The sequence below is a fragment of the Elgaria multicarinata genome, chromosome 19, assembly GCF_023053635.1.
Source record: "Elgaria multicarinata webbii isolate HBS135686 ecotype San Diego chromosome 19, rElgMul1.1.pri, whole genome shotgun sequence".
NCBI classification, from domain to species: domain Eukaryota; kingdom Metazoa; phylum Chordata; class Lepidosauria; order Squamata; family Anguidae; genus Elgaria; species Elgaria multicarinata.
This window is the reverse complement of record NC_086189.1, coordinates 10,516,748-10,541,657: the sequence shown is the minus strand read 5'-3', so window position 1 is coordinate 10,541,657 and position 24,910 is coordinate 10,516,748. Positions and strand designations below refer to the sequence as shown.

At 44.6% G+C, this 24,910-nt stretch overlaps 1 protein-coding gene across 1 annotated transcript in view; it reads right to left on the bottom strand.

Moving 5' to 3' along the window:
- ASTN2 (astrotactin 2) overlaps positions 1–24,910 on the bottom strand; it is a 732,687-nt gene that overhangs the window by 249,627 nt on the left and 458,150 nt on the right. Inside the window, exon 12 of the mRNA XM_063144970.1 lies at positions 10,630–10,780. Coding sequence (XP_063001040.1) covers positions 10,630–10,780 — 151 coding nt within the window. The remainder of the gene's footprint in view (positions 1–10,629; positions 10,781–24,910) is intronic.

Sequence of the window (24,910 nt, the reverse complement as noted above, 5' to 3'; positions counted from 1 at the left end):
AACACTGGCTGGTAGTGGCTCACTAGGGTGTCAGACAGAGGTCTTTCCTAGCCCTACATGGAGACTTCTACCTGGGACTTTCTGTATACAAAACAGGTGCTCCTTCCACCGAACTATGGCCCTTTCCCTGAAAAGATTCCAGTCCTCATAGTTCTAAATAAGAAGCTGATTTAATGAGGACACAGGAAGCTGTTTTATCTTATCAGACCATTAGACCACTGGTCTAGCTCAGGATTGTCGACCCTGTGTGAGAGCCATGGATCTCTTTGGCATGGCACGGAGTGCCTTCTACAAACTCCGGTTGGTGGCCCAGCTACACCCCGATCTAGACAGGGATAACCTGGCTTCAGTTGTCCATGCTCTGGTAACCTCCAAGTTAGATTACTGCAATGCGCTCTACGTAGGGCTGCCTTTGAAGACGGTTCGGAAGTGGCAGCTCGTGCAAAATGCAGCGGCCAGATTGATTTTGGGAACCAGAAGGTTCGACCATATAACACCTGCTCTGGTCCGCTTGCACTGGCTGCCTGTATGTTTCCGAGCCCAATTCAAGGTGCTGGTTTTGACCTATACAGCCTTACACGGCTTGGGACCACAATACCTGACAGAACGCCTCTCCCGATGTGAATATACCCGGTCACTACGTTCAACATCTAAGGTCCTCCTCCGGGTGCCTACTCCGAGAGAGGCTCGGAGTGTGGCAACGAGGGACAGGGCCTTTTCGGTGGTGGCCCCCAGACTGTGGAATGATCTCCCTGACGAGGCTCGCCTGGCACCAACGCTGCTATCTTTCCGGCGCCAGGTTAAGACTTTCCTCTTTGCCCAGGCATATGGCGGCATATCCTAATTACCCACATGTTTAGTTTTTAATCGGTTTTTAATGCTTTATGTGTGTATGGAGTTTTAAATTTTGTATACTTGTTTTTATCTCAATTTTAGAATTTCTGTAAACTGCCCAGAGAGCCCTGGCTATGGGAGCGGTATATAAGTGTAATAAAATAAATAAATAAATAAATAAATTCTTCCCCAACCCTACTTGGAGATAGCAGGGATTGATCCTGGCAGCTTTGGCATGCAAAGCAGGTGTTCTAGCACTGAGCTATGGTCTGACTTGGGATAAAGCAGCTCCCTGGATTCTCCCAGCGACGAGACCGCCATTCACACACAAATGGCCACCACGTGGCTGGTGGTAAAGGTCACCTCCCTGCCTCCCATTTTTTGGACCATTTTGGCTGATGGAAGTCATGGAAGAAACCCACCGCAGTCCAAAATTTGCTCCTGTAATGTTGCCACTGCAACTGAAAATGGACGGAGGAAATGAGGGACTTTGAAGGCGAGATTAAAGGAACCAATGGTCCATTTGCTCCAGAAAATGAACATCCGGACCATTACCTGTTTATTCCCATTACTTTCAGCAGCTACACACACCAAAAAACTCATTAACAACAAGGTCAGGTGATCGGGGTCCTACTTGGGAACATCAGAAATGCCTCATTACGGACACCATTTCCTAACGCCGAAAGGAAATAAGTGAGCTAAATTGTCTAAAAGGGCATTTCCTGCCTCCCCCCCAGCTCCTTCCTTCATTATTACCCTTGTAAAAGAATATTTAATAGAGTGTTTCTGCTGAGAGTAGACTGCTGCCTTTTCAAATATTCTACTGCGTCCTCTAAATATTGGCAAGCCCTTTGTCGGCAGTGTTTAATAAAGGTGCATCAGAGATGCCGTTGGGTCTTCAAAAAAGACCGGGTGGTGGTGTTTGGAAGGGTCACAACCCAGCAACAAATGGCTTTGAGGAAGGAAACCGGAGTAGCCTCATATCGAAACAATGGGAAGGCGGGTTGCTTAAAGGCCTTTAATTAAAAGCAGGGGGGAACATTCAATGTCATCACCCCCCAAGAACACAGCCTGCTGCTGTTTGCTAGGATCTTGGCAAAGTTCCTCCTTTAGTACCTTGTTAGCACTGTCAGATGTCAAAAGGCAACAGCTGCTGATTCTGCTAAGGATCAGCTTCAATGCAGAGGAAAAAAGCCTCCCCAACAAGTCCCCGGTCTCCTTACAAAACGCAAACCAGCACAGCGTCAGCTTCGGGGCTTCAGGCAACTGTTTAGCTAGGAGCTAAAGGAAGGGAGAGTCCTGACACAGGGTCAGGGGTGGATAGTGTGAAGCCGGGGCAGACAAGGGTTAATGCAGAGATTGGAATCGATAAATCAGTCCAAAGTAGGGGGTTGGCATGGGGGGAGGAGGAGGAGGAGGAGGAGGAGGAGGAGGGGCATAAGCGAGGGTGGCCATATGGAAAGGAAGACAGGGCTCCCGTACTTTTAACAGTTGTACAGAAAAGGGAATTTCAATAGGTGTCGTGTGTATGCATGCAGCACCGGGTGAAATTCCCTCTTCATCACAGCAGTTAAAGCTGCAGGAGCCCTGCCCTCTTTTGAATCTGGTCACGCTAGGCAGGGCTCCTGCAGCTTTAACTGCTGTGATGAAGAGGGAATTTCACCCGGTGCTGTGTGCATACAAGGAGGACAGGGCTCCTGTATCTTTAACACTTGTATAGAAAAGGGAATTTCAGCAGGTATCATTTGTATGCCTGCAGCACCGGGTGAAATTCCCTCTTCATCGCAACCGTGAAAGCTGCAGGAGCCCTGCCTAGCGTGACCAGATACAAAAGAGGGCAGGGCTCCTGCAGCTTTAACTGCTGTGATGAAGAGAGAATTTCACCAGGTGCTGCATGCATAGAAATGACACTTATTATTATTTATTTATTTATATAGCGCCATCAATGTACATGGTGCTGTACACCTGTTAAAACGAAGAGTATAAGGTGAGAGACAGCATTTTAAAAATAAATAAATAAATCGTGTCATCTCAAATGTCTCCCATAGTCTCTTAAAGAAGCTACTCCTCAAAACAGCCCTTCGCCTTTGGCGATGTTTCCGAATTTGAGCCTTTAAAGCAGCAGTAGGCCAACCTGATGCTCTGCAGCTGCTTTGTCTACAATCCCCATAATTCCTGACCAAGGGTCATACTAGAAAGGGCTGATGGGAGCTGTAGTCCGAAATGCCAGGTTGCCTGCTTTAAGTGATAGCTAAAAGGAATCAACCTTCTCCTTAGCCAGCCCCTCTACCTGAAGGTTGCCTGTGCGGGATCAGCTGCTGCAGATATCTGCGGTAACACTGAAATGCCTTCTCTTGAACGGAAGCATCGATTAAATTTAGTCGGTGTGATGGGGGTGGTTTGAAACTGCAAGGCAGGGATATAATGGACCAGATGGCAAACCCAATCACCTGGTGGGGTGGGCATTGGGGTAGGGGTCTGCGCACACGTGCGTGTGTACGCAAGCTGCTTTTATTACTGGCTTCGGCCAAATCACAGCCGGCATCTTGGAGGTGCTGACATACCAAAACGAAAGAGGAATGAAGGGGGGGAGTAATCACCTTAAAAAGGATGGATGGGGTGTGCAATTCCAGAAATTGCTTTCAGATGGCCTGGGTGTGAAAAAAAGTGAGGAAGTATGCTCAGAGGCACAATATGTCTGGAGGTACAATATTGAGAACAGCAATTGCGCTGAAGGGCCATTTGATTACGTGACTGAATTGTGCTGAACACCAGAACTTGGGTCCCCAGAGAGTGGGCAACTAACAGACAGAAACACCCACACACACAGACCTGGGGCAGGGGAGACCCTGCCAGAACAGAGAGGGGAAACTTGCATTTAATTCTTTACCGGAAGGAATGATACCATTTGTTACCCTATCCAGCCTCAAGCAAGCATTTTTTGAGAGAAAGGAGAAGACACGAATGGGAAAAAGAAAGAAGATGAATGCCAGTCCTTTTGCAACGTCATTGGCTACCAGTCCAGGTCCGGGCCCGATTCAAAGTGCTGGTATACATTTAAAGCCCTAAACGGTTTGGAGCCAGGTTATTTGAAGGAACGCCTCCTCCCGTATGTACCTGCCCGGACCTTAAGATTATCCACAGGGGCCCTTCTCCGTGAGCCCCTGCCAAAGGAAGTGAGGCAGGTGGCTACTAGGAGCAGGGCTTTCTCCGCTGTGGCACCCCGGTTGTGGAATGAGCTCCCCAGAGAGGTCCGCCAGGCGCCTACACTGTACTCCTTTCGTCGCCAGCTGAAGGCCTTTTTATTCACTCAGTATTTCAACACTTCATTTTAACTTAAATTTAAATCTTACTGTTCTAACTCTGTATTTTAATCTTATATCAATTTTGCTGCGTGGTTTTTATCCTGGTTGTGCTTTTTATACTGTATTTTGAATTTGTGCTTTTAATCTGTCGGTTGTTTTATTATGGTTTTAATTTCTGTGAACCGCCCAGAGAGCTTCGGCTATTGGGCGGTACAAAAATGTAAATAAATAAATAAATAAATAAATAAATAAAATATGTGGGCTCTTCTGTGATTCTAAGTCCAAGTATTTCGACTTTCACCCACAGTAATCTCCACTACCACCCAAATTGCAGAGAAGTGAGCACCTGCTGCCAAATTCGTGAAGGCCTTTGCTATTTACAGAGCCAACTTTTTTTTGTGAACTGCCCAGAGAGCTCCGGCTATTGGGCAGTATAGAAATGCAATAAATAAATAAATAAATAAATAAACTTAATTTTTTCCCTCCAGAGCCTGCAAATGAAACCTAAAACAGAAAGAAGCTGCAGTTGATTCCATGTCTTCCACCACTACACACAATAACAAGTGCCCGTCAGTCTCCCTTTCTTTTGGGGGCTCACAAATTGATGTGTACATTATGTTAGGTTGACCATATGAAAAGGAGGACATGGTCTCCTGTATCTTTAACAGTTGTATTGAAAGGGGAAATTCAGCAGGTGTCATTTGTATGCATGCAGCCCCTGCTGAAATCCCCTCTTCATCACAGCAGTAAAAGCTGCAGGAGCCCTGCCCTATTTTCTATCTGGTCACACTAGTATAGCTCCTGCAGTTTCAACTGCTGTGGTGAAGAGGGAATTTCACCAGGTGCTGTATGCATACAAAGGACACCTGTTGAAATTCCCTGTTTTATTCAACTGTTAAAGATACAGGAGCCTGGTCCTCCTTTTCACATGGTCACCCTAATGTGCTCCTTGATCCTTCCCCTAAACACACAGATACATTCAGACAACAAGACAGTCAACGGTGGGGTAATAACCAACTCCACAGTCATTTATCTAGGGGTTACTCCCCAAACAACATTATAATATAGGGTGACCATATGAAAAGGAGGACAGGGCTCCTGTATCTTTAACAGTTGTATTGAAAAAGGAATTTCTGCAGGTGTCATTTGTATATATGGAGAACCTGGTGAAATTCCCTCTTCATCACAGCAGTTAAAGCTGCCCTCTTTTAAACGTGGTCACTCTAGTATAGCTCCTGCAGCTTTAACTGAGTGATGAAGAGGGAATTTCACAAGGTTCTCCATATATACAAATGACACCTGCTGAAAATCCCTTTTCTATGCAACTGTTAAAGATACAGGAGCCCTGTCCTCTGTTTCATATGGTCACCCTAGATAATAATCAACCGTGGTGTGGGTTAGGATCAGCGTTGAGTTGACTAGTAGTCCATGTAGTGTTGACTCACTCATCCCCCCTCTCCCCACCCTCAGTCTTCCCGCTGGTGTCATGTCCAGCTCTGCTCCCCTTGTTTTGGAAGAAGGTGTTTCAGGTGATCAATCAGAATCAGACAAGTAGAGGAGTCGGCGCCAGACACAGGCCAGCCTGTACCAGTGGGGGAGAAAGCTCTCATGGGTTCTTCACCAGCTGGGAATGAACCTTCTCCAGGGCTTATCTCCTCAAGGGCAAACAATACACAGTCAGTGGGAAGCCAACATTCTTCCGAAGGAGAGAGCACCGATAGGCCAGCTGATCTGAGGGTGCACTGCAAGCTAAAAAGTGCAGAGCGCAAGGAAGACCAGAGAAAGTTGGCCCGGCTCACATTGCCATCAGACACCGCCTCAGAACTAGCCTCTCTGAAGTTAACGCGTTTTGAGAAAAGGCTTTCTGTTCTCCTTGAAAAGGCAATTGTCTTGCTTAATTTGCATAGTTTTCCCTTGGGGGAAGGTTCCACGAGATTAGACTCTCTTCAGGTGGGAAGAGATGTTGATTGCTTAAATAAAGCTTTGTGGATTACTTAGCAGGCCTCGTCATTATCTCCCCTGAAGGCAGAAAGTTTCTGAGAAACACGACAGCTAATATCCCATCAGCCATTGCTGCAGAAAATCTAACGTGCCGGCTGGACAACAGCAGCAGCCGCCCTTTTGACCGCTCGTGCCTTGTGACTCCGTGGCCGAGGAAATAACAAACAGTGTCCTCCACACAACACGATAACCAACGGTGGTTCAAATAGCCAACTCTACACAGCGTTGGTTATTTCAGCCACATAACCAGCTGATATAACCACTGCGCCCTTATCTGGACAGAGACAGCCTAGCTACAGTTATCCATGCTCTGATAAACTCTCGTTTGAATGACTGCAATGCGTTATACGTGGGGCTGCCTTTGAAAACGGTCCAGAAACTTCAACTGGTACAAAACAGGGCAGCACGGTTACTAACAGGGACTGGCCGACGAGACCACATCACGCCAGTCCTTTTCCAGCTTCATTGGCTGCCAGTCCAGGTCCGGGCCCGATTCAAAGTGCTGGTATTAACATTTAAAGCCCTAAACGGCTTGGGGCCAGGCTATCTGAAGGAACGCCTCCTCCCATATGTGCCTGCCTGGACCCTAAGGTCATCTTCAGGGGTCCTTCTCCGTGAGCCCCTGCCAAAGGAAGTGAGGCAGGTGGCTACCAGGAGGAGGGCCTTCTCTGCTGTGGCACCCCGGCTGTGGAATGAGCTCCCTAAGGAGGTTCGCTTGGCACCTACATTATATGCTTTTAGACGCCAGGGGAAGACCTTTTTATTCTCCCAGCATTTTAACAGTCTATAAATAAGTTTTAACTTGGTGTTTTAAATTTGTAATTTTGCATTGCTGCTGTTTTTATCTGGTTGAGCTTTTTTATCGTATTTTATATTATAGTTTTATACTGTTGTTTTATACTTTGAATGTTTTTAATTTTTGTGAACCGCCCAGAGAGCTCTGGCTATTGGGCGGTATAGAAATGTAATAAATAAATAAATAAATAAATAACCGTTGGTTAAAAAACACCCACCACACAACACAATAACCCACAGTGGGTTAAATAACGAACCGTCGACTATTTAAACCACAGTGGGTTATTGTGTTGTCTGAACCCAGTCACAGTCATTCCTGAGACCTGCAGTTCGTGTATTTGACCTCCTTTAACAATTCCAGCACAACCAACCATTGCGAAAGAAGGAGAAGAGCTGCTATTATATTTCCGGTTGGGTTTGTTGAATGACACGGAACTCTGTTTCCATTGCTACGGCTCCATACAATGTAGAGAGAGAAACGTGGATGCCATTTAGCTTCACTTTCTCTCGTAATGCATCGTGACTTCTAAAGGTGGGACATTTCTCCCAGGAGGATGCAGTGTTTCACTTTCTTTCGAATTATTATTTATTACGGTCGCAGACCAGCAAAATCAACACCAAAACATGCAAAGGATAGATAAAAAGTGACATAAAAACAAAATACAGATTGGTGAGTTCCTTCTTTCTGGAGGATTGCAACAACATTATTTTTCTAATTTGCATTGAGGTCATGAGAAACTTAGAGACCCTTTCAGTGATATGGGAGGACACATCCCTTAAACAGATTAATACCAACGTTGTGGGGCTACATCCAGAAAAGGCTGTTACTAAAGGAAAGGTTAACTTTTTTTCTGCATTCCTCATACATGTTACAATGCCAAATGACATGTTCCACAGATTCTGTTGCTCCAGAACCACAGGGACAGATCCGTTCATTAACCGGGATTTTACTAAATCGCCCTTCTAGTAATGCTGATGGCAACACATTAAAGCGAGCGAGGGTAAATGTTCTCCTATACTTGGGAATAGTTAAACCATACAGAAATGAAGCTGCAGTGAGTCCAGAGTTATTGTAGAGCAGTGGAGAACAAGATTTGTTAGCAGCAGTTCTTAAATGCTGTAGATCTAGATCTATTTGTCTTCGAACAACAAGAGATTGGGCCTTCTGGAGGCCATAGATGTCCACAGCTTCCACAGAGAAGCCCAGGCTAAGTAGCTTCTTCTCCCTCTTTCTCATCCAACGAGTGACATAGGGATCTGAGAGCAGTAAAAAGTCATAGCTACCAGGAGCTGCAAGGAAGTGTAGCCGTAGCCACCATTTAAAGGCCTCGATCCATGCCTTGCATTCAACTGATCTAATATTTTTACTTCCTTTCTTTCTCGACAACAGTGGGAGGGCACATCAGGTAGCAAAAGAATTGCAAGGTGAGGTGGCCATCACACCAGAGAGGAAGACAGGGCGGGGCAAGGAAAGAAAAGATTATTAAAAAAGAACTAGCAATTTCACTCGCAATTAGTGGGAAATTAACACAGAAATTACAATCACAAAGAGGAATAAAAAGAAAAAGATCACTTTAAGAAAGATTGGCAAAAAAATATCGAATATATGAAGAAAGAAATGAACAGAACAACTCCGGCAGAGGCCTATAGGACGCTCTGGGACTCCTGAAAAGAAGTAATGTTAGAAAATAACTGTGAACCTGGTGAAATTCCCTCTTCTTCACAACAGTAAAAGCTGCAGGAGCTATACTAGAGTGACCAGATACAAAAGAGGGCAGGGCACCTGCAGCTTTAACTGTGGTGATGAAGAGGAAATTTCACCAGGTTCTCCATATATACAAATGAGACCAGCAGAAATTCCCTTTTCAATACAACTGTTAAAGATACAGGAGCCCTGTCCTCCTTTTCATAGGGTCACCCTATGTTAAAGATACAGGAGCCCTGTCCTCCTTTCCATAGGGTCACCCTATGTTAAAGATACAGGAGCTCTGTCCTCCTTTTCATTGGGTCACCCTATGTTAAAGATACAGGAGCCCTGTCCTCCTTTTCATAGGGTCACCCTATGTTAAAGATACAGGAGCCCTGTCCTCCTTTCCATAGGGTCACCCTATGTTAAAGATACAGGAGCCCTGTCCTCCTTTCCATAGGGTCACCCTATGTTAAAGATACAGGAGCCCTGTCCTCCTTTTCATAGGGTCACCCTATGTTAAAGATACAGGAGCCCTGTCCTCCTTTTCATAGGGTCACCCTATGTTAAAGATACAGGAGCCCTGTCCTCCTTTCCATAGGGTCACCCTATGTTAAAGATACAGGAGCTCTGTCCTCCTTTTCATTGGGTCACCCTATGTTAAAGATACAGGAGCCCTGTCCTCCTTTCCATAGGGTCACCCTATGTTAAAGATACAGGAGCCCTGTCCTCCTTTTCATAGGGTCACCCTATGTTAAAGATACAGGAGCCCTGTCCTCCTTTCCATAGGGTCACCCTATGTTAAAGATACAGGAGCCCTGTCCTCCTTTCCATAGGGTCACCCTATGTTAAAGATACAGGAGCCCTGTCCTCCTTTCCATAGGGTCACCCTATGTTAAAGATACAGGAGCCCTGTCCTCCTTTCCATAGGGTCGCCCTATGTTAAAGATACAGGAGCCCTGTCCTCCTTTCCATAGGGTCGCCCTATGTTAAAGATACAGGAGCCCTGTCCTCCTTTCCATAGGGTCGCCCTATGTTAAAGATACAGGAGCCCTGTCCTCCTTTCCATAGGGTCGCCCTATGTTAAAGATACAGGAGCCCTGTCCTCCTTTTCATAGGGTCGCCCTATGTTAAAGATACAGGAGCCCTGTCCTCCTTTTCATAGGGTCACCCTATGTTAAAGATACAGGAGCCCTGTCCTCCTTTCCATAGGGTCACCCTATGTTAAAGATACAGGAGCCCTGTCCTCCTTTCCATAGGGTCACCCTATGTTAAAGATACAGGAGCCCTGTCCTCCTTTCCATAGGGTCACCCTATGTTAAAGATACAGGAGCCCTGTCCTCCTTTCCATAGGGTCACCCTATGTTAAAGATACAGGAGCCCTGTCCTCCTTTCCATAGGGTCACCCTATGTTAAAGATACAGGAGCCCTGTCCTCCTTTTCATAGGGTCACCCTATGTTAAAGATACAGGAGCCCTGTCCTCCTTTCCATAGGGTCACCCTATGTTAAAGATACAGGAGCCCTGTCCTCCTTTTCATAGGGTCACCCTATGTTAAAGATACAGGAGCCTGTCCTCCTTTTCATAGGGTCACCCTAGGTAAGGCCCCCTGATTTGAATAGGGACTCTGGTGTAGAGTATACAGGGGCTTTAATCTTTTGCTACTTGGCAGTCCAAATCTAGATCAGACCCACCCCCGCCAATCATCACCTGTAGTAGGAGTCCGATACATCACCTGTTTCGGACTGTAGTAGGAGGAAGAGTTAACCACCTCTAGCCCCCACTATGCCAGGCTCCAGACCCAAATCAGAGTGGGGAGGCACATTAGCAATTTGTGAAAGAAAAGTCCTGCACACCAGGACAAACCATGTGGTTCTGGTCATATGGCCCTCGGTGAAACCAGCAACCCACTGGCTGGCCCATAGCTGGGTCATGCGTCCGACTAACAATTTCAAGCCGCTCTTGTCCTAGCACCTAACAGGATGTGGGAACTCAGAGTCGCACGTACCACACAGCCTGTCGAATCCACCTTGCGGTCCGATACACACTTGAAGTTGCGGGTGCAGCCGCCATTGTTGCGGGAGCAGTCTCGGACGGGCCCGAAGGAGGAGAGCAGGTCATTGATGGTTTCGAAATAGGTGGACAGCATGGCTTCTTCCCTTGGAGGAGGAAAAGGATTGTTAAAACCAGCTGACCATGCCATGGACACCAGCAAAGTTACAGGGCTAACCACCTCCCTTAGTTCCTTTCAGTCCTTCCTCAAAACTCACCTTGGCCAGGAAGCCTTTAGAATCATAGAATCATAGAATAGCAGAGTTGGAAGGTGCCTACAAGGCCATCGAGTCCAACCCCCTGCTCAATGCAGGAATCCACCCTAAAGCATCGCTGACAGATGGGTGTCCAGCTGCCTCTTGAAGGCCTCTAGTGTGGGAGAGCCCACAACCTCCCTAGGTCACTGGTTCCATTGCCGTACTGTTCTAACAGTCAGGAAGTTTTTCCTGATGTGCAGCCGAAATCTGGCTTCCTTTAACTTGAGCCCGTTATTCCGTGTCCTGCACTCTGGGAGGATTGAGAAGAGATCCTAGCCCTCCTCTGTGTGACAACTTTTTAAGTATATGAAGAGTGCTATCATGTCTCCCCTCCATCTTCTCTTCTCCAGGCTAAACATACCCTATTCTTTCAGTCTCTCTTCATAGGGCTTTGTTCCCAGACCCCTGATCATCCCCTACGGCCAAAGCTTAGTTCTTATTGTAATCAAGCCAAAGAATGTGAAATTGAAGAAATCTTATATCCTTCCCCTGATTCGCACACCTCATTTCCCCTTTTATTGCTGGTTATATTCTATTTTAAATTGTACGGGACCTGCCATACCAGTTAATTTTCACATTCTCTCTCTCCGTCCCTCTATATACAGACACACAAACACACACACACACACACACATACACACAGAGAGAGAGAGAGAGAGAGAGAGAGAGAAAGAGATGCACTTTTTAGTACCAATGGCATTTATTTACAGTTCTGCCATCTTTTTTTCCTTTTTGAATGCTATAAGAATAAGGTCTCTCCAGAATTGATTCTGCTACATACTTTTCAAATCTGTATGTAATTTTGCCCTACTCTCGTGCATGTGTAATGTCTGGTCGGTGACCGTAATAAAGTTGATGATTAATATTTACATACCGCTCCCCATTGAGAATTTCGGAGCGGTGTACAAGATAAAATGAAAATAAAAACAGAATAAAACACTTAAAACAGATTTTAAAAGAAGCAAATACAGTGACTCATGGCTGGACGTTAAGGAAAGGCTTCCTGGAATAATGATGTTTTCAGGAGGCGCTGAAAGGAGTACAAAGTTGGTGCCTCCTGACCTCCAGAGGCAGGGAGTTCCACAGGAAGGGGGCCTCCACGCTGAAGGCTCTTCCCCTGGTGGATACCAATCGGAGGATGGATCTATGTGGAACCACCAGGAGCAGGCCCTCGGATGACCTCAGTGACCGGGCAGGTTGGTAGGGGAGAAGACGCTCTCTCAAGTATCAATATGACTTATCCAGCCATCACAACAACCCTGAGAATTCCTCATTTTCTGCACATGGTGGGAAAGCCACCCCCCCCCCCCCAACAACAGGCCAGAGATTTGACTGACGTCAGCTCTAAGAGCAACCTGCTTTATCATGCTACCATTGGTTATATGAACTGTAGCCCCGTATCTGAAAACAAAAAAAGGACACATATAAGAAGTGGAACGAAGGCCAGGCTACAAAAGAAGAGTACAGACAGGTAGCCTAGAAAAGCGTATATTGGAGCAGATTGTTCTGGATCCCTGAGCATGTATTTATTTATTTATTTATTTATTTAATTTTTGCATTTTGATTCCACCTTTTTTCTTCCAAGGAACCCAAGGCAGCATACATAATCATCCTTCCCTCCATTTTTATCCTCACAACAACAACCCTGTGAGGTAGGTTGGGCTGAGAGCCTGTGACTGGCCCAGAGTCACCCAGTGGGTTTCCATGGCTGAGTGGGGACCAGAACCCGGATCTCCCGACTCCCAGACCAACACTTTAGCCACTACACCACACTGGCTCTCAGTGTAGGGATTTAAAGGCCAGGTTCAGACAACACGCTAAATAAACCATGATGCTTAAGCACAAAATGGTTAAGGGAATGTATTAATGCAGTGGTTCCCAAACCTTTTCAGGTAACCGCCCCCTTGGTTCCACAAACTCATGCCCAGTGCCCCCTACCGTACACCATAAAAATAATTATTCAGAATAGCGGTTTTCAACGACCCACTAAGGAAGACAATAACAATAAAATTCAAAACAGTAACAATTAATTGAATATTTATTCAAAATCCGAAGCACCCGCCGCAGGCTTGCCGAGGGAGGGAGGGAAAAGAGAGCGAACGCCTCTTTTTTTGCAGCCAGCGTGGCAGGGCACACCAAGCAGGGTATGTCTCTTCATTAGCATTTTGGTGCTTTTGAAACATTTCAATTCACTGTTAAAAGGACTCTTCTTAAATGGTATTAATACATGTGTGGATTCTTCCCCTATATGACTTGGGACCAAACTACCTTCTCCCATAAAAATGTCCCTGGGTTTTAAGACCTTCTGGAGAGTCACTTCTTGGAAAAGACCACCTCGAGCGCCCCCCCTCCGGCTGCCCCTTTGCCTCTTAGCGCCCCCCTGCCGCCCCCTTGCCTCTTAACGCCCCCCTATGCAATCTCACCACCCCCAAGGGGGCCGCCCATTTTGGGAATCACTGCATTAATGCATTCCCTTAACCATTTTGTGGTTAGCTAGCATGGTGTAGTGTGTTGTCTGAACCTGGCCAAAGACTTAGATCAGTACTGATGGGGGTGTTGATCATAGAATCATAGAATCATAGAATAGCAGAGTTGGAAGGGGCCTACAAGGCCATCGAGTCCAACCCCCTGCTCAATGCAGGGATCCACCCTAAAGCATCCCTGACAGATGGTTGTCCAGCTGCCTCTTGAAGGCCTCTAGTGTGGGAGAGCCCACAACCTCCCTAGGTAACTGGTTCCATTGTCGTACTGCTCTAACAGTCATAGAATCATAGAATCATAGAACAGCAGAGTTGGAAGGGGCCTACAAGGCCAATGAGTCCAACCCCCTGCTCAATGCAGGAATCCACCCTAACGCATCCCTGACAGATGGTTGATCCTGCTAGCAACAATTGGAGAACGGTAAGGACACCCTGATCAGGAAAATGGAAGCTGCCACTTCTGTCACAAGACAAAGGCTGGTGAACTTGAATGAGCTGCTGGCTGTATTAAATATTCACTTCTTTGGAATGGGAACGGAGGGGGAAGTGAGAAAAGATGAGGTGTGGAACCTACTGTTCAGCTGAGATAAAAGAAGTTGGCATCCTACCTCTTCCACACGGAGAGGAAGGGCCGAGAGCCGGAGCGAGACAGTTGTGTTTCATCTACAGATATTTTTGATGCATGGGATGAAGGATTATTTAAACATGAGGGTCTGACAAGCGCAGGTGACAGTGGAACGGGGAAAGGTGACGGCCGTATCCGGAGGGAGCCGAGAACAAAAGGCTGCTTTGGAGGAGGCGATCAGCGGGTCTTTCAAGGGAAGTCTCTGAGTGCAGAAGGAAGGGACTGAAGTGCACGAAGGAGACACGCCAGACCTTTTCCCCACCAGCGCGCCGGCATTGCTGCAACGTTTCATGCCCTGGGGACCCTCTAAAGCCCTGCTTGTTTTGATTGATTCCATACATATCGCGTTCGTGTAGGATCTTATACCTGGAGCAGAACTGGTGCGCGGGCAGGCTTTCTTGTCCCCCATTCCCCCGCTTATGATTTTTAATTTAATTTAGAATCATAGAATAGCAGAGTTGGAAGGGGCCTACAAGGCCATCGAGTCCAACCCCCTGCTCAAGGCAGGAATCCACCCTACAGCATACTTGACAGGTGGTTGCCCAGCTGCTTCTTGAAGGCCTCTAGTGTGGGAGAGCCCACCACCTCCCTAAGTGAGTCCTTCTACCCACCCCTTCTATCTCCATTCAACAGAAGACCGGGGGGGGGGGAGGCGGCGGAGAGAAATGAAGGAAGCATCTTACCAGTACAAACACCCAGGTATAATTTATTTACACGGAATAACAGGCTCAAGTTAAAGGAAGCCAGATTCCGGCTGGTCATCAGGAAAAACTTCCTAACTGTTAGAGCAGTGCGACGGTGGAATCAGTTACCTAGAGAGGTTGTGGGCTCTCCCACACTAGAGGCCTTCAAGAGGCAGCTGGACAACCTATCTGTCGGGGATCATTTAGGGTGGATTCCTGCATTGAGCAGGGGGTTGGACTCGATGGCCTTGTAGGCCCCTTCCAACTCTGCTATTCTATGATTCTATTTATTTATTTACAATATTTATATACCGCTCCCCATGCAAAATTTCAGAGCGGTGTACAAGATAAAAATAAAAATAAAAACAGAATAAAAAACACTTTAAAATGGATTTTAAAAGAAGCAAAGTGAACCGTGGCTGTACAAAATAGTACGAAATAATAATAATAATAAATAAACAGCAGTAAGTTTCAACGCAGAAGATGAAAGGGAAGAAAAAGGAGCCCAGAGTACAGAACAGAAGGAGAAGCGCGGAGGCACAGCAGCAGAGGAGAAAGGAGTCCGTGTTCAGAAGGACAGAGAAATTCACGGTGTATGAACACAAAGTTGTATGGGGTGTCTGCTGTTTCTAAATGACCGTATAATATACGTTGGCAAATATTCTATCTAGCTTTTATGACGGCTGAGATGTGCCTGAAAAGGTGTGTTTCTCTGTAACAAATCGCGACATCCGGGCGGTGGAATTTCTCAGGCTCAATATGGCTACCCATCCTTGTCTTGCGGCTTTTCCCTATTGTCCCACCCTCCCTTCACAATTACAGTCCCGTGCCAAAACCCCACAGCTAAAACAAAGGTAACACATTTATGCGGATGATCAGGGGTCTGGAAACAAAGCCCTATGAGGAGAGACTGAAAGAACTGGGCATGTTTAGCTTGGAGAAGAGAAGATGGAGGGGAGACATGAGAGCACTCTTCAAAGACTTGAAAGGTTGTCACACAGAGGAGGGCCAGGATCTCTTCTCGATCCTCCCAGAGTGCAGGACATGGAATAACGGGCTCAAGTTACAGGAAGCCAGATTCCGGCTGGACATCAGGAAAAACTTTCTGGCTGTTAGAGCAGTACGACAATGGAACCAGTTACCTAGGGAGGTGGTGGGCTCTCCCACCCTAGAGGCCTTCAACAGGCAGCTGGACAGCCATCTGTCAGGGATGCTTTAAGATGGATTCCTGCATTGAGCAGAGGGTTGGACTCCATGGCCTTAGAGGCGCCTTCCAACTCTACTATTCTATGATTCTATGAAACTTTAAGCAAAGAAGCAGAATGCATTGCGTTTCTATTATTATTATTTTAAAGACATTATGTAGTCTTCTTCACATGTGCGAAGAGGAGAGGGGGAAAGGGTGTACATGAGCCAAAGTTTGGGCGTTGTTTACCACTATGTTTGGATCAAGCCACTGACTAGTGAGGTAGGATTTCAGGAAATCTACAGGGCTGCTAAAGTGGTCCCCACAGACAACTATCCATCAGCTCAAGCAGAACTTTAAGACAGCTTTCGTTTAAAAGGAGAAAGAGAAACATGCTTTTAGGCCTTCAGTTTGCAAAGCAAAGCAAAGACAGGGGGAAAATATAGCAATCCCCCAGGGATCAGTCTAAATATCTTTGTTGCAAAATTATTTAGTTGGGACAGTTTCTGGACACTAGGATTAAGCTGCAAGGAGGTTGTGTTTGATTCTCCTTCTACTTTGATTTCTTCTTTGAAAACACCAATAAAAGTAAATAAATATGAGAAAAAGCTTGTAGCCCATCCCTGAGGGAATTTGCCAAGGGAGAACTGGTGTAGCGTGTGAACATCCACAAAAGCAGACCTGACATGATTCTTGAACAGTAACACACACACACACACACACACCCTGGGCTACACCACCCTTGAATGAAGCTCAGCCCACTGCTTTTGAAACTGAATAAGAGACGCCAATGGGGTGGCAGAGGGAGGGGGGAGTTATTCAGGGAGCCAATCAAAGAGACGTTTCCAAACAGCATTCCCAAAAATTTCGTGCAAAGTTACACAAGAGTCATATTGTTGGACTCACAGTCCAACCCTGCCCATGTCAAGAGGTCTACAGATATAACAGGAGCATAGGAAAATGCTTTATACCAGGTTGGACTATTTTAGGGTGACCAGATAGAAAAGAGGGCAGGGCTCCCGCAGCTTTAACCGGTGTGATGAAGAGGGAACTTCACCAGGTGCTGCAGGCATACAAACGACACCTGATGAAAGTCCCCTTTCTCTACAACTGTTAAAGAGAAAGGAGCCTTGACCTCTTTTCCGCATGGTTACCCAGAGCTATGGCCCCTCCTGCAAAGGAAATGCCAGGACGTGGGTCGCAAGTCAGAGTTGTGAGCAATCTAATTAGTAGGCAGCCGTCTTCTACACTAAGAGCTGCAATATCCACTCCAGCCAAGGACAAGGCAGGCACAAACAAGAATATCTATCCATCTGCTGATACTTGTTGGTCTCCTTGGCAACCAAGAATTCTGTAGAAGTTTTAAGGCAAAGCACGTGGCCCTGGATATACGTGATAAACTCTAATCGGGAAAAGAGTTCAGAAAATTATACGTCTTGCATCCAACTTTGTGGTCGGTTCTTACGGCCTGCAATTACTCAGCGGGTTCAATTTCACAGCCAGCGACACCTTTAAAAAAAGATCACACCTTCAACTGAAGCCTGCATTGGGGTGATAAAAACTCACCTTTCTTGCTTAAGGGGTTTGCTAAAGACAATAAACTAGTGTTAACAAGTTAGTGAGGTTAAGGAAAACTGTGGCTATGAGAACAGGTGGCTTCTGGGAGGCACGGAATTAAGAGGAATAGAGACGGGGCACATGCAAACCTTTTCCCCATACTCTGCAACTGTCCGCAGGATTAAATAACACTAGTGGAAATTTAATAACCCAACCAATCTTTCTCTTTTATCCTAAATTACAGATGAGTGGGATCACAGCGTTTTTAGTATGATGGCTACGAAATGGGAACTGAGTAAACCTGAAAATCAGGGTTACAAAAATAACCTGGGGCAGGTGGGGGGCGTTGGGGCAGAGGTTTCAGAAATACAGCACTAAAGAATGCCCATCAAGAGAAGATCATTACACCAAAGATAGAGCACAACCGGAATCAGACCACACAGCCCCGCGTTGCAATACAAAGACGCCGGATGTGTTTGCAAATTTTGTTTATTTATTTTTATTAAAACGTTTGTATCCTGCCCTAAAGAACCATAGAATAGTAGAGTTGGAAAATACTCTTATTTAAGCCATTAATAAATAAGCCATTAATAAGCTAAAACCAGTCTAGAACTTTAAAACAGTAAAACCAATTTAAACAATTAAAACTACGTACAGGCTTGGTGAATTTAGGCCAACAAAGGCTTTGTTAAAATGTCATGTCCTAACTTGGCGATGAAATGAAACCAGTGTCGGCGGCAGTTGGGCCTCCAAAGGGAGGGCATTCTACTGGGGTGCCACCACAGAGAAGGCCCTCTCCTATGTCCCACCATAGCATATATTTGCATTGGTGGGACACGGAGGAGGACTCCTCCAACAGATCTCAAATCTCAGGCAGGCAGATATAGGGAGAGGTGCTCCCTCAAGTATCGAGGTCCCAAGCCATCTAGGGCTTTAAACGTCATTACCATTACCTTGAATTCTGAGCGGAAGTGAATAGATTGGCATTATTGGACATGAATTGGTGTCCCCATCACTTCCACTTTGCCAGATGGTTCTCAAATGCCTTCTAATTTGTCTCTCATCCTTAATTTTATAAATATAGCCATGGTTCTTTGCTTGGGCTACACTTCATCAGTTTCCAGGTATGGCCTGGCATGACTCAATGCTCCTCCATGGAAAACAACAATCATGAAACCCACCCACCCCCGATATAGAAAACTAGCATGAGAAGGAAATGGATGCAATCACTGGCATGCTAGTTTTCTATGCTCAGGATTGTCTGTTTTGGAATGGAAGATAATTCTGTTATGAAATCCACTTCCTGCAGGTGGTAAACCTGTTTACCACCTCACTGCCAACCAGACACAATGTTCTAAATGTGGGGGAGCTGACAAATTTGGTATTTGTGAATTTTAATATGAACTGATCTGATCCACATCTGCTACCATCACATATACGCTATGATGGGACAAGGCAGAGGGCCTTCTCTGTGGTGGCCCCCCGACTGTGGAACGCCCTCCCCTTGGAGGCCCGATTGGTGCCAACATTGATTTTATTTCGACGCCAAGTAAAAACATGGCTTTTTAACAAAGCCTTTGATGGTTAAACTCACTGGCACATTGTTTTAACTGTTTTTACTGCATCTATTGCTTTTAAATTATATATTGTTTTAACTTGGATTATGGTTTAATTTGTTTTTAAATGTGTATATTTATTGTTTTATACTGTATGTTTTTATCTGTACGCCGCCCTGAGATCTTAGTGATATAGGGCGGGATATAAATATTTTAAATAAAATAAATAAAATAAAATAAATACCATACTTCATTATCCACACATTTTTTGTACTTTCCAGGTCCAGATGCAATTCTTAGCTCAAAATAATAATAATATCAAAATACATTTAAAAATGGATACTTTGACAGTAAATATGTTTATATATAAAAATGCATATTTAGCACATTTTAAATGCATATTTAAACATTTCCATGCAGCTTGTAGGGTTTTTTTTAAACTGAGGAAAAGGGATGGTTCAAACTTTTGAAGTGATACAGAACAGAAATAGACTTGAATCATCTATCCATACTCTAACTATAGAGTATTGATTCAGACACTTTTGAAATACTTGTGAACTTTTTTGTTGTACTTATTATTATTATTATTATTATTATTATTATTATTATTATTTATTTATTTATTTATTACATTATATATACGTCATTGGTGCAACAGCTTCTAGAGGTAGAATGCAAGTGGTAACTAAGCTTTCTCAATTCGGACATTATGCCAAACCGGGATTAGCACAAACCACGGTTTACAAACCCACTTTGTACCATTTTTCTGATTCTGGTTGCCAAATGAACCCAAATGATGGTTTGCCGGTACTAAGTCAATTCCAAGTCCAAGCCATAAGCCATATTCAGTGAACAGGGTACACTAATATTGAGCAGGGGGTTGGACTCGATAGCCTTATAGGCGCCTTCCAACTCTACTATTCTATGATTCTATGATCTATGTAAGAGAGGAGGGGCTGTGGACACCACCCCGCCCCCAGCGTTAACCAATCTCTCTTTGCTGAGTAGTAAGGTAGGCAGAGGCCTTCAGCTCACCTTCATCTGAACACAATTAGAAGCTCCAAGCAATCTTGAACCCTGCTTTAGGAAAATAAGAAGTGATGATGGATCAGACCAATGGTCCATCTAGCCCACAGTGGCCAACCAACCATCGGCCAACAAAGCAGGACATGGCGCAACAGCACCCTCCCACCCATGTTCCCCAGCAACTGGTGCACACAAGCTTACTGCCTCTGGAGGTAGCACACAACCATCAGGGCTAGTAGCCCTTGATACCACAAAGGGTTCTACTTGAGTTCAAGGAAATGCAAGTAGAACTCCCCACTCAACACAGGAAGGGGAGGACCTAAGAGGAAGAGGATGTTGTATGCAAAGACATGATGGGCAAGGCCAACACGCCCAACCCTGTGCTTCTTACTCATGTTAGTATCTATGTACACATAACATCTGAATAGGGCTTTACCGTATTTCTTCGATTCTAAGACGCACTTTTCCCCCTAAATAAAGAGCTCTAAAAATGGGGTGTGTCTTAGAATCGATGGCGTCTTAGAATCGAAGCAATACAGTAAGAGGAAAAGAGGAAGCTCCTGCAGCAGCCTCGAGCCATGCGAGCGAGGAGGAGCTGGTTGGGCAAGCGCCTGGTTTTTTGTTAGGCAAATGTATTCGTAAGTCCCATCGATTTCCATGGGACTTACTCGCGTGTCGTCGTCCCCTGGTGCACAGACAAGTAAAGAGCGGGACTGGAGAGTTAAGTTTACTCTTTGTTTCAACGCCCCCCCTTCTTCCCGCGCAAACGGCAGTTTCTTCTCTCACAGAGGGAAAAAAGAAAAGGACACAACCATTAGAAGAAAGCGCGGAGGGGGGGGAGGAGGTTGGCTGGACGGTGAGGGAAGTATTTCTTTGATTCTAAGATGCCCTTTTTTTCCTGAATAAACATCTCTAAAAATGGGGTGCGTCTTAGAATCGATGGCGTCTTAGAATCGAAGAAATATTTCTTTGATTCTAAGATGCCCTTTTTACCTAAATAAACATCTCTAAAAATGGGGTGCGTCTTAGAATCGATGGCGTCTTAGAATCGAAGAAATATTTCTTTGATTCTAAGATGCCCTTTTTTCCTAAATAAACATCTCTAAAAATGGGGTGCGTCTTAGAATCGATGGCGTCTTAGAATCGAAGAAATATTTCTTTGATTCTAAGATGCCCTTTTTTTCCTGAATAAACATCTCTAAAAATGGGGTGCGTCTTAGAATCGATGGCGTCTTAGAATCGAAGAAATATTTCTTTGATTCTAAGATGCCCTTTTTACCTAAATAAACATCTCTAAAAATGGGGTGCGTCTTAGAATCGATGGCGTCTTAGAATCGAAGAAATATTTCTTTGATTCTAAGATGCCCTTTTTTCCTAAATAAACATCTCTAAAAATGGGGTGCGTCTTAGAATCGATGGCGTCTTAGAATCGAAGAAATATTTCTTTGATTCTAAGATGCCCTTTTTTTCCTGAATAAACATCTCTAAAAATGGGGTGCGTCTTAGAATCGATGGCGTCTTAGAATCGAAGAAATATTTCTTTGATTCTAAGATGCCCTTTTTACCTAAATAAACATCTCTAAAAATGGGGTGCGTCTTAGAATCGATGGCGTCTTAGAATCGAAGAAATATTTCTTTGATTCTAAGATGCCCTTTTTTCCTAAATAAACATCTCTAAAAATGGGGTGCGTCTTAGAATCGATGGCGTCTTAGAATCGAAGAAATATTTCTTTGATTCTAAGATGCCCTTTTTTCCTAAATAAACATCTCTAAAAATGGGGTGCGTCTTAGAATCGATGGCGTCTTAGAATCGAAGAAATATTTCTTTGATTCTAAGATGCCCTTTTTTCCTAAATAAACATCTCTAAAAATGGGGTGCGTCTTAGAATCGATGGCGTCTTAGAATCGAAGAAATATTTCTTTGATTCTAAGATGCCCTTTTTTCCTAAATAAACATCTCTAAAAATGGGGTGCGTCTTAGAATCGATGGCGTCTTAGAATCGAAGAAATATTTCTTTGATTCTAAGATGCCCTTTTTCCCCAAATTAACATCTCTAAAAATGGGGTGCGTCTTAGAATCGATGGCGTCTTAGAATCGAAGAAATACGGTACTTAACAAAAACCAGAGTGCAAACTCACCACAAACCATAGTTTTGATTCTGGTTTGCCAACTGATTGCAAACTCTGGTTTGTCACGTTCAGACATCACGCCAAACCAAAGTTACGCTTCCTTACCATGGTTTGGTGTTGTATCTGAGCTGACCTAACGGTTCTATCCCCGAGAAATAAGCAGCAGCCTTCACCTTTCTCACTTCTGTGTTTGCCAGAAGGGCTTCGACATTTAGAAACAAATGTTTTGGTTTAATCCTTTGTTTAGAAACAATAACTGTGAGCTTCGATTATGTTTTCACATCAAAACCCGCCCTCGGAAATTTGCAGATACATATTTTGCTTGATACCACCACACATTTCAACATTTATTAATAATTTTAATTATTAATAGCAGCAAAAAGATGGCCCTACTCAACATCTAATTGGTAGCAGCAATATTTAGTAATTGATAGTAATTTCTAGAAACTGAGCACTAATTAACTCATTCCCCAAGCAATGCATTTACCCTGTGTTATGGGGAACAAAAAAAATCTAGCCACAGAGGATTTATGTGCTTTTTTTTTAAAAAAAATAAAGTAACCACGGAGGGTTTATTTGAAAATTGGGGGTGATACACACAGAGACCCATATATGGAGCAGTATTAAACAATAGCTTAGAACATATTAATAGGGAGACATGATAGCACTCTTTAAATACTTAAAAGGTTGTTACAAAGAGGAGGGCCAGGATCTTTTCTCGATCATCCCAGAGTGCAGGACATGAAATAACGGGCTCAAGTTACAGGAAGCCAGATTCCAGCTGAACATCAGGAAAAACTTCCTGACTGTTAGAGCAATATGACAATGGAACCAGTTATCTGGGGAGGTGGTGGGCTCTCCCACACTAGAGGCAGCTGGACAACCATCTGTGAGGGATGCTTTAGGGTGGATTCCTGCATTGAGCAGCGGGTTGGACTCAATGGCCTTATAGGCCTCTTCCAACTCTACTATTCTATGATTCTATGAATATTATTTTCCTATTGCCACCAGCCTTGCTTAACCGCCCATCTCACCTTTTCTCATTACCAGGTATATTTTAAGTTATGTCTGTATGTATAAACTAATAACACACATTTGCCTTATTTCTTTCACTTCCAGATAGCCGGTTTCTGGCAAGCGGCAGTTACTACAGCCGAAACTCTCCCCACGGCCTGAGTTCAATCCCAGCGGAAGCTGGTTCTCAGGCAGCCGGCTCAGGTCAACTCAGCCTTCCATCCTTCCGAGGTCGGTATAATGAGTACCCAGCTAGCTGGGGGAAAGGGAACCGTGACTGGGGAAGGCAATGGCGAACCACCCCGTTACAAAAGTCTGCCAAGAAAACATCAGCGAAAGCAGGCATCCCTCTAGGAGTCAGCAATGACTCAAGTGCTTGCATGAGGGGTTCCTTTCCTTTCCTAAGGGGACGGGGAGCCTAATCTCCCTACCCCCGTCTGAAAGGTAGTCTTTTCAAACACTCCTTCCAAGAACGAAACAGCAAACATTGTTTTAAAGTCAACGAATTTTGCAACCAAAATAAAATTATGCATCTAATTGGTAGCAGCAATATTTAGTCACTGATAGTGACTTCTAACTAGTAGCAGTGTTCTAGGATGCAACTTTACTGAGACGGCGACAATATTTTATTAGGATAGGGACAATTTGGGGAACTCTATTCACAAATGCACAGTCAAAGGACAGCAGAAATACCAGGAAAAAAAAGAAAAAAGCGGAAAAGATAAGCAGAAGGTGATGGACACCTGCTATTTCACTGCACAAGTAGGGTTCAGTAGTTTAGAGGTAATTAAACTTTGTTTGCTTTCACAAATTGCACCAGAACTCTTTCTTCCAAAGACACACCTGAATTCTCCCTCCTAAGGATAGGTGTTTGCTTCCACACAAGGGCCATTTAAATCCTGGAGCTAATACACTGCTTGTCCACAAACAGATGGAACTGGATTTCAAACACTGGCATTAAGACGACACTTAATAGACTCTATCCAGCAACAGAGTCTCTATCCAGCAACGCCAGACTTAGTGGCAAAGATCCTTCTATAATGTTTATTCAGCAAAGATCTCCTGCAATGTTAATTGGGAGTTTCCTTCTTGCAGTTTCTGACTGATTCTACTTCCTGTTTAAAAGGGCTGGGGGATTAGTGGTGAATCTTCCCTTAATCCATCAGCTTCTCTTCACCTAAAGAGGTTAACTACTGGATTCCTTTCATTGTCTTTGTTCTTCCCTGTCATCATTTATAGTGAAATAGTTGTATTTTACTAAGAAAGAAAGGGGTGGTGATGGAAGGAAAACACTAATCCCCCCCCCGGGGGGGGGGAATAGAAGATGATAAGTCAAGGATGATCCAGAACCTGAGAAATCAAGAATAATTCATTATTAATCCTCTTTCCAACACACTAAACAGGAAGCAATTGCAAGGTTGGTAAGGAAATGTCTAATTAAAGGTGCAGTAGCCATTAAATGACTCAAGAGAGCTTTGTCTGTTCAAACTAGAAAGCTGGTGCTGCAATTACATTTGATATGCATGCACACACATGCATAATCATGCACACAAACTGAGTTTGAAAATGTGTGGGCGCATGCGCGCGCGCGCACACACACACACACACACAGAGTATTAGAATCCAATGATTTAGCTATGTCATTAGATTCCTCACGCTTCAGAAAATTCCCTGTTATATTTCTATTTAAAGACAGCCCAAATGTTGCACTTTTTTCTCCTCT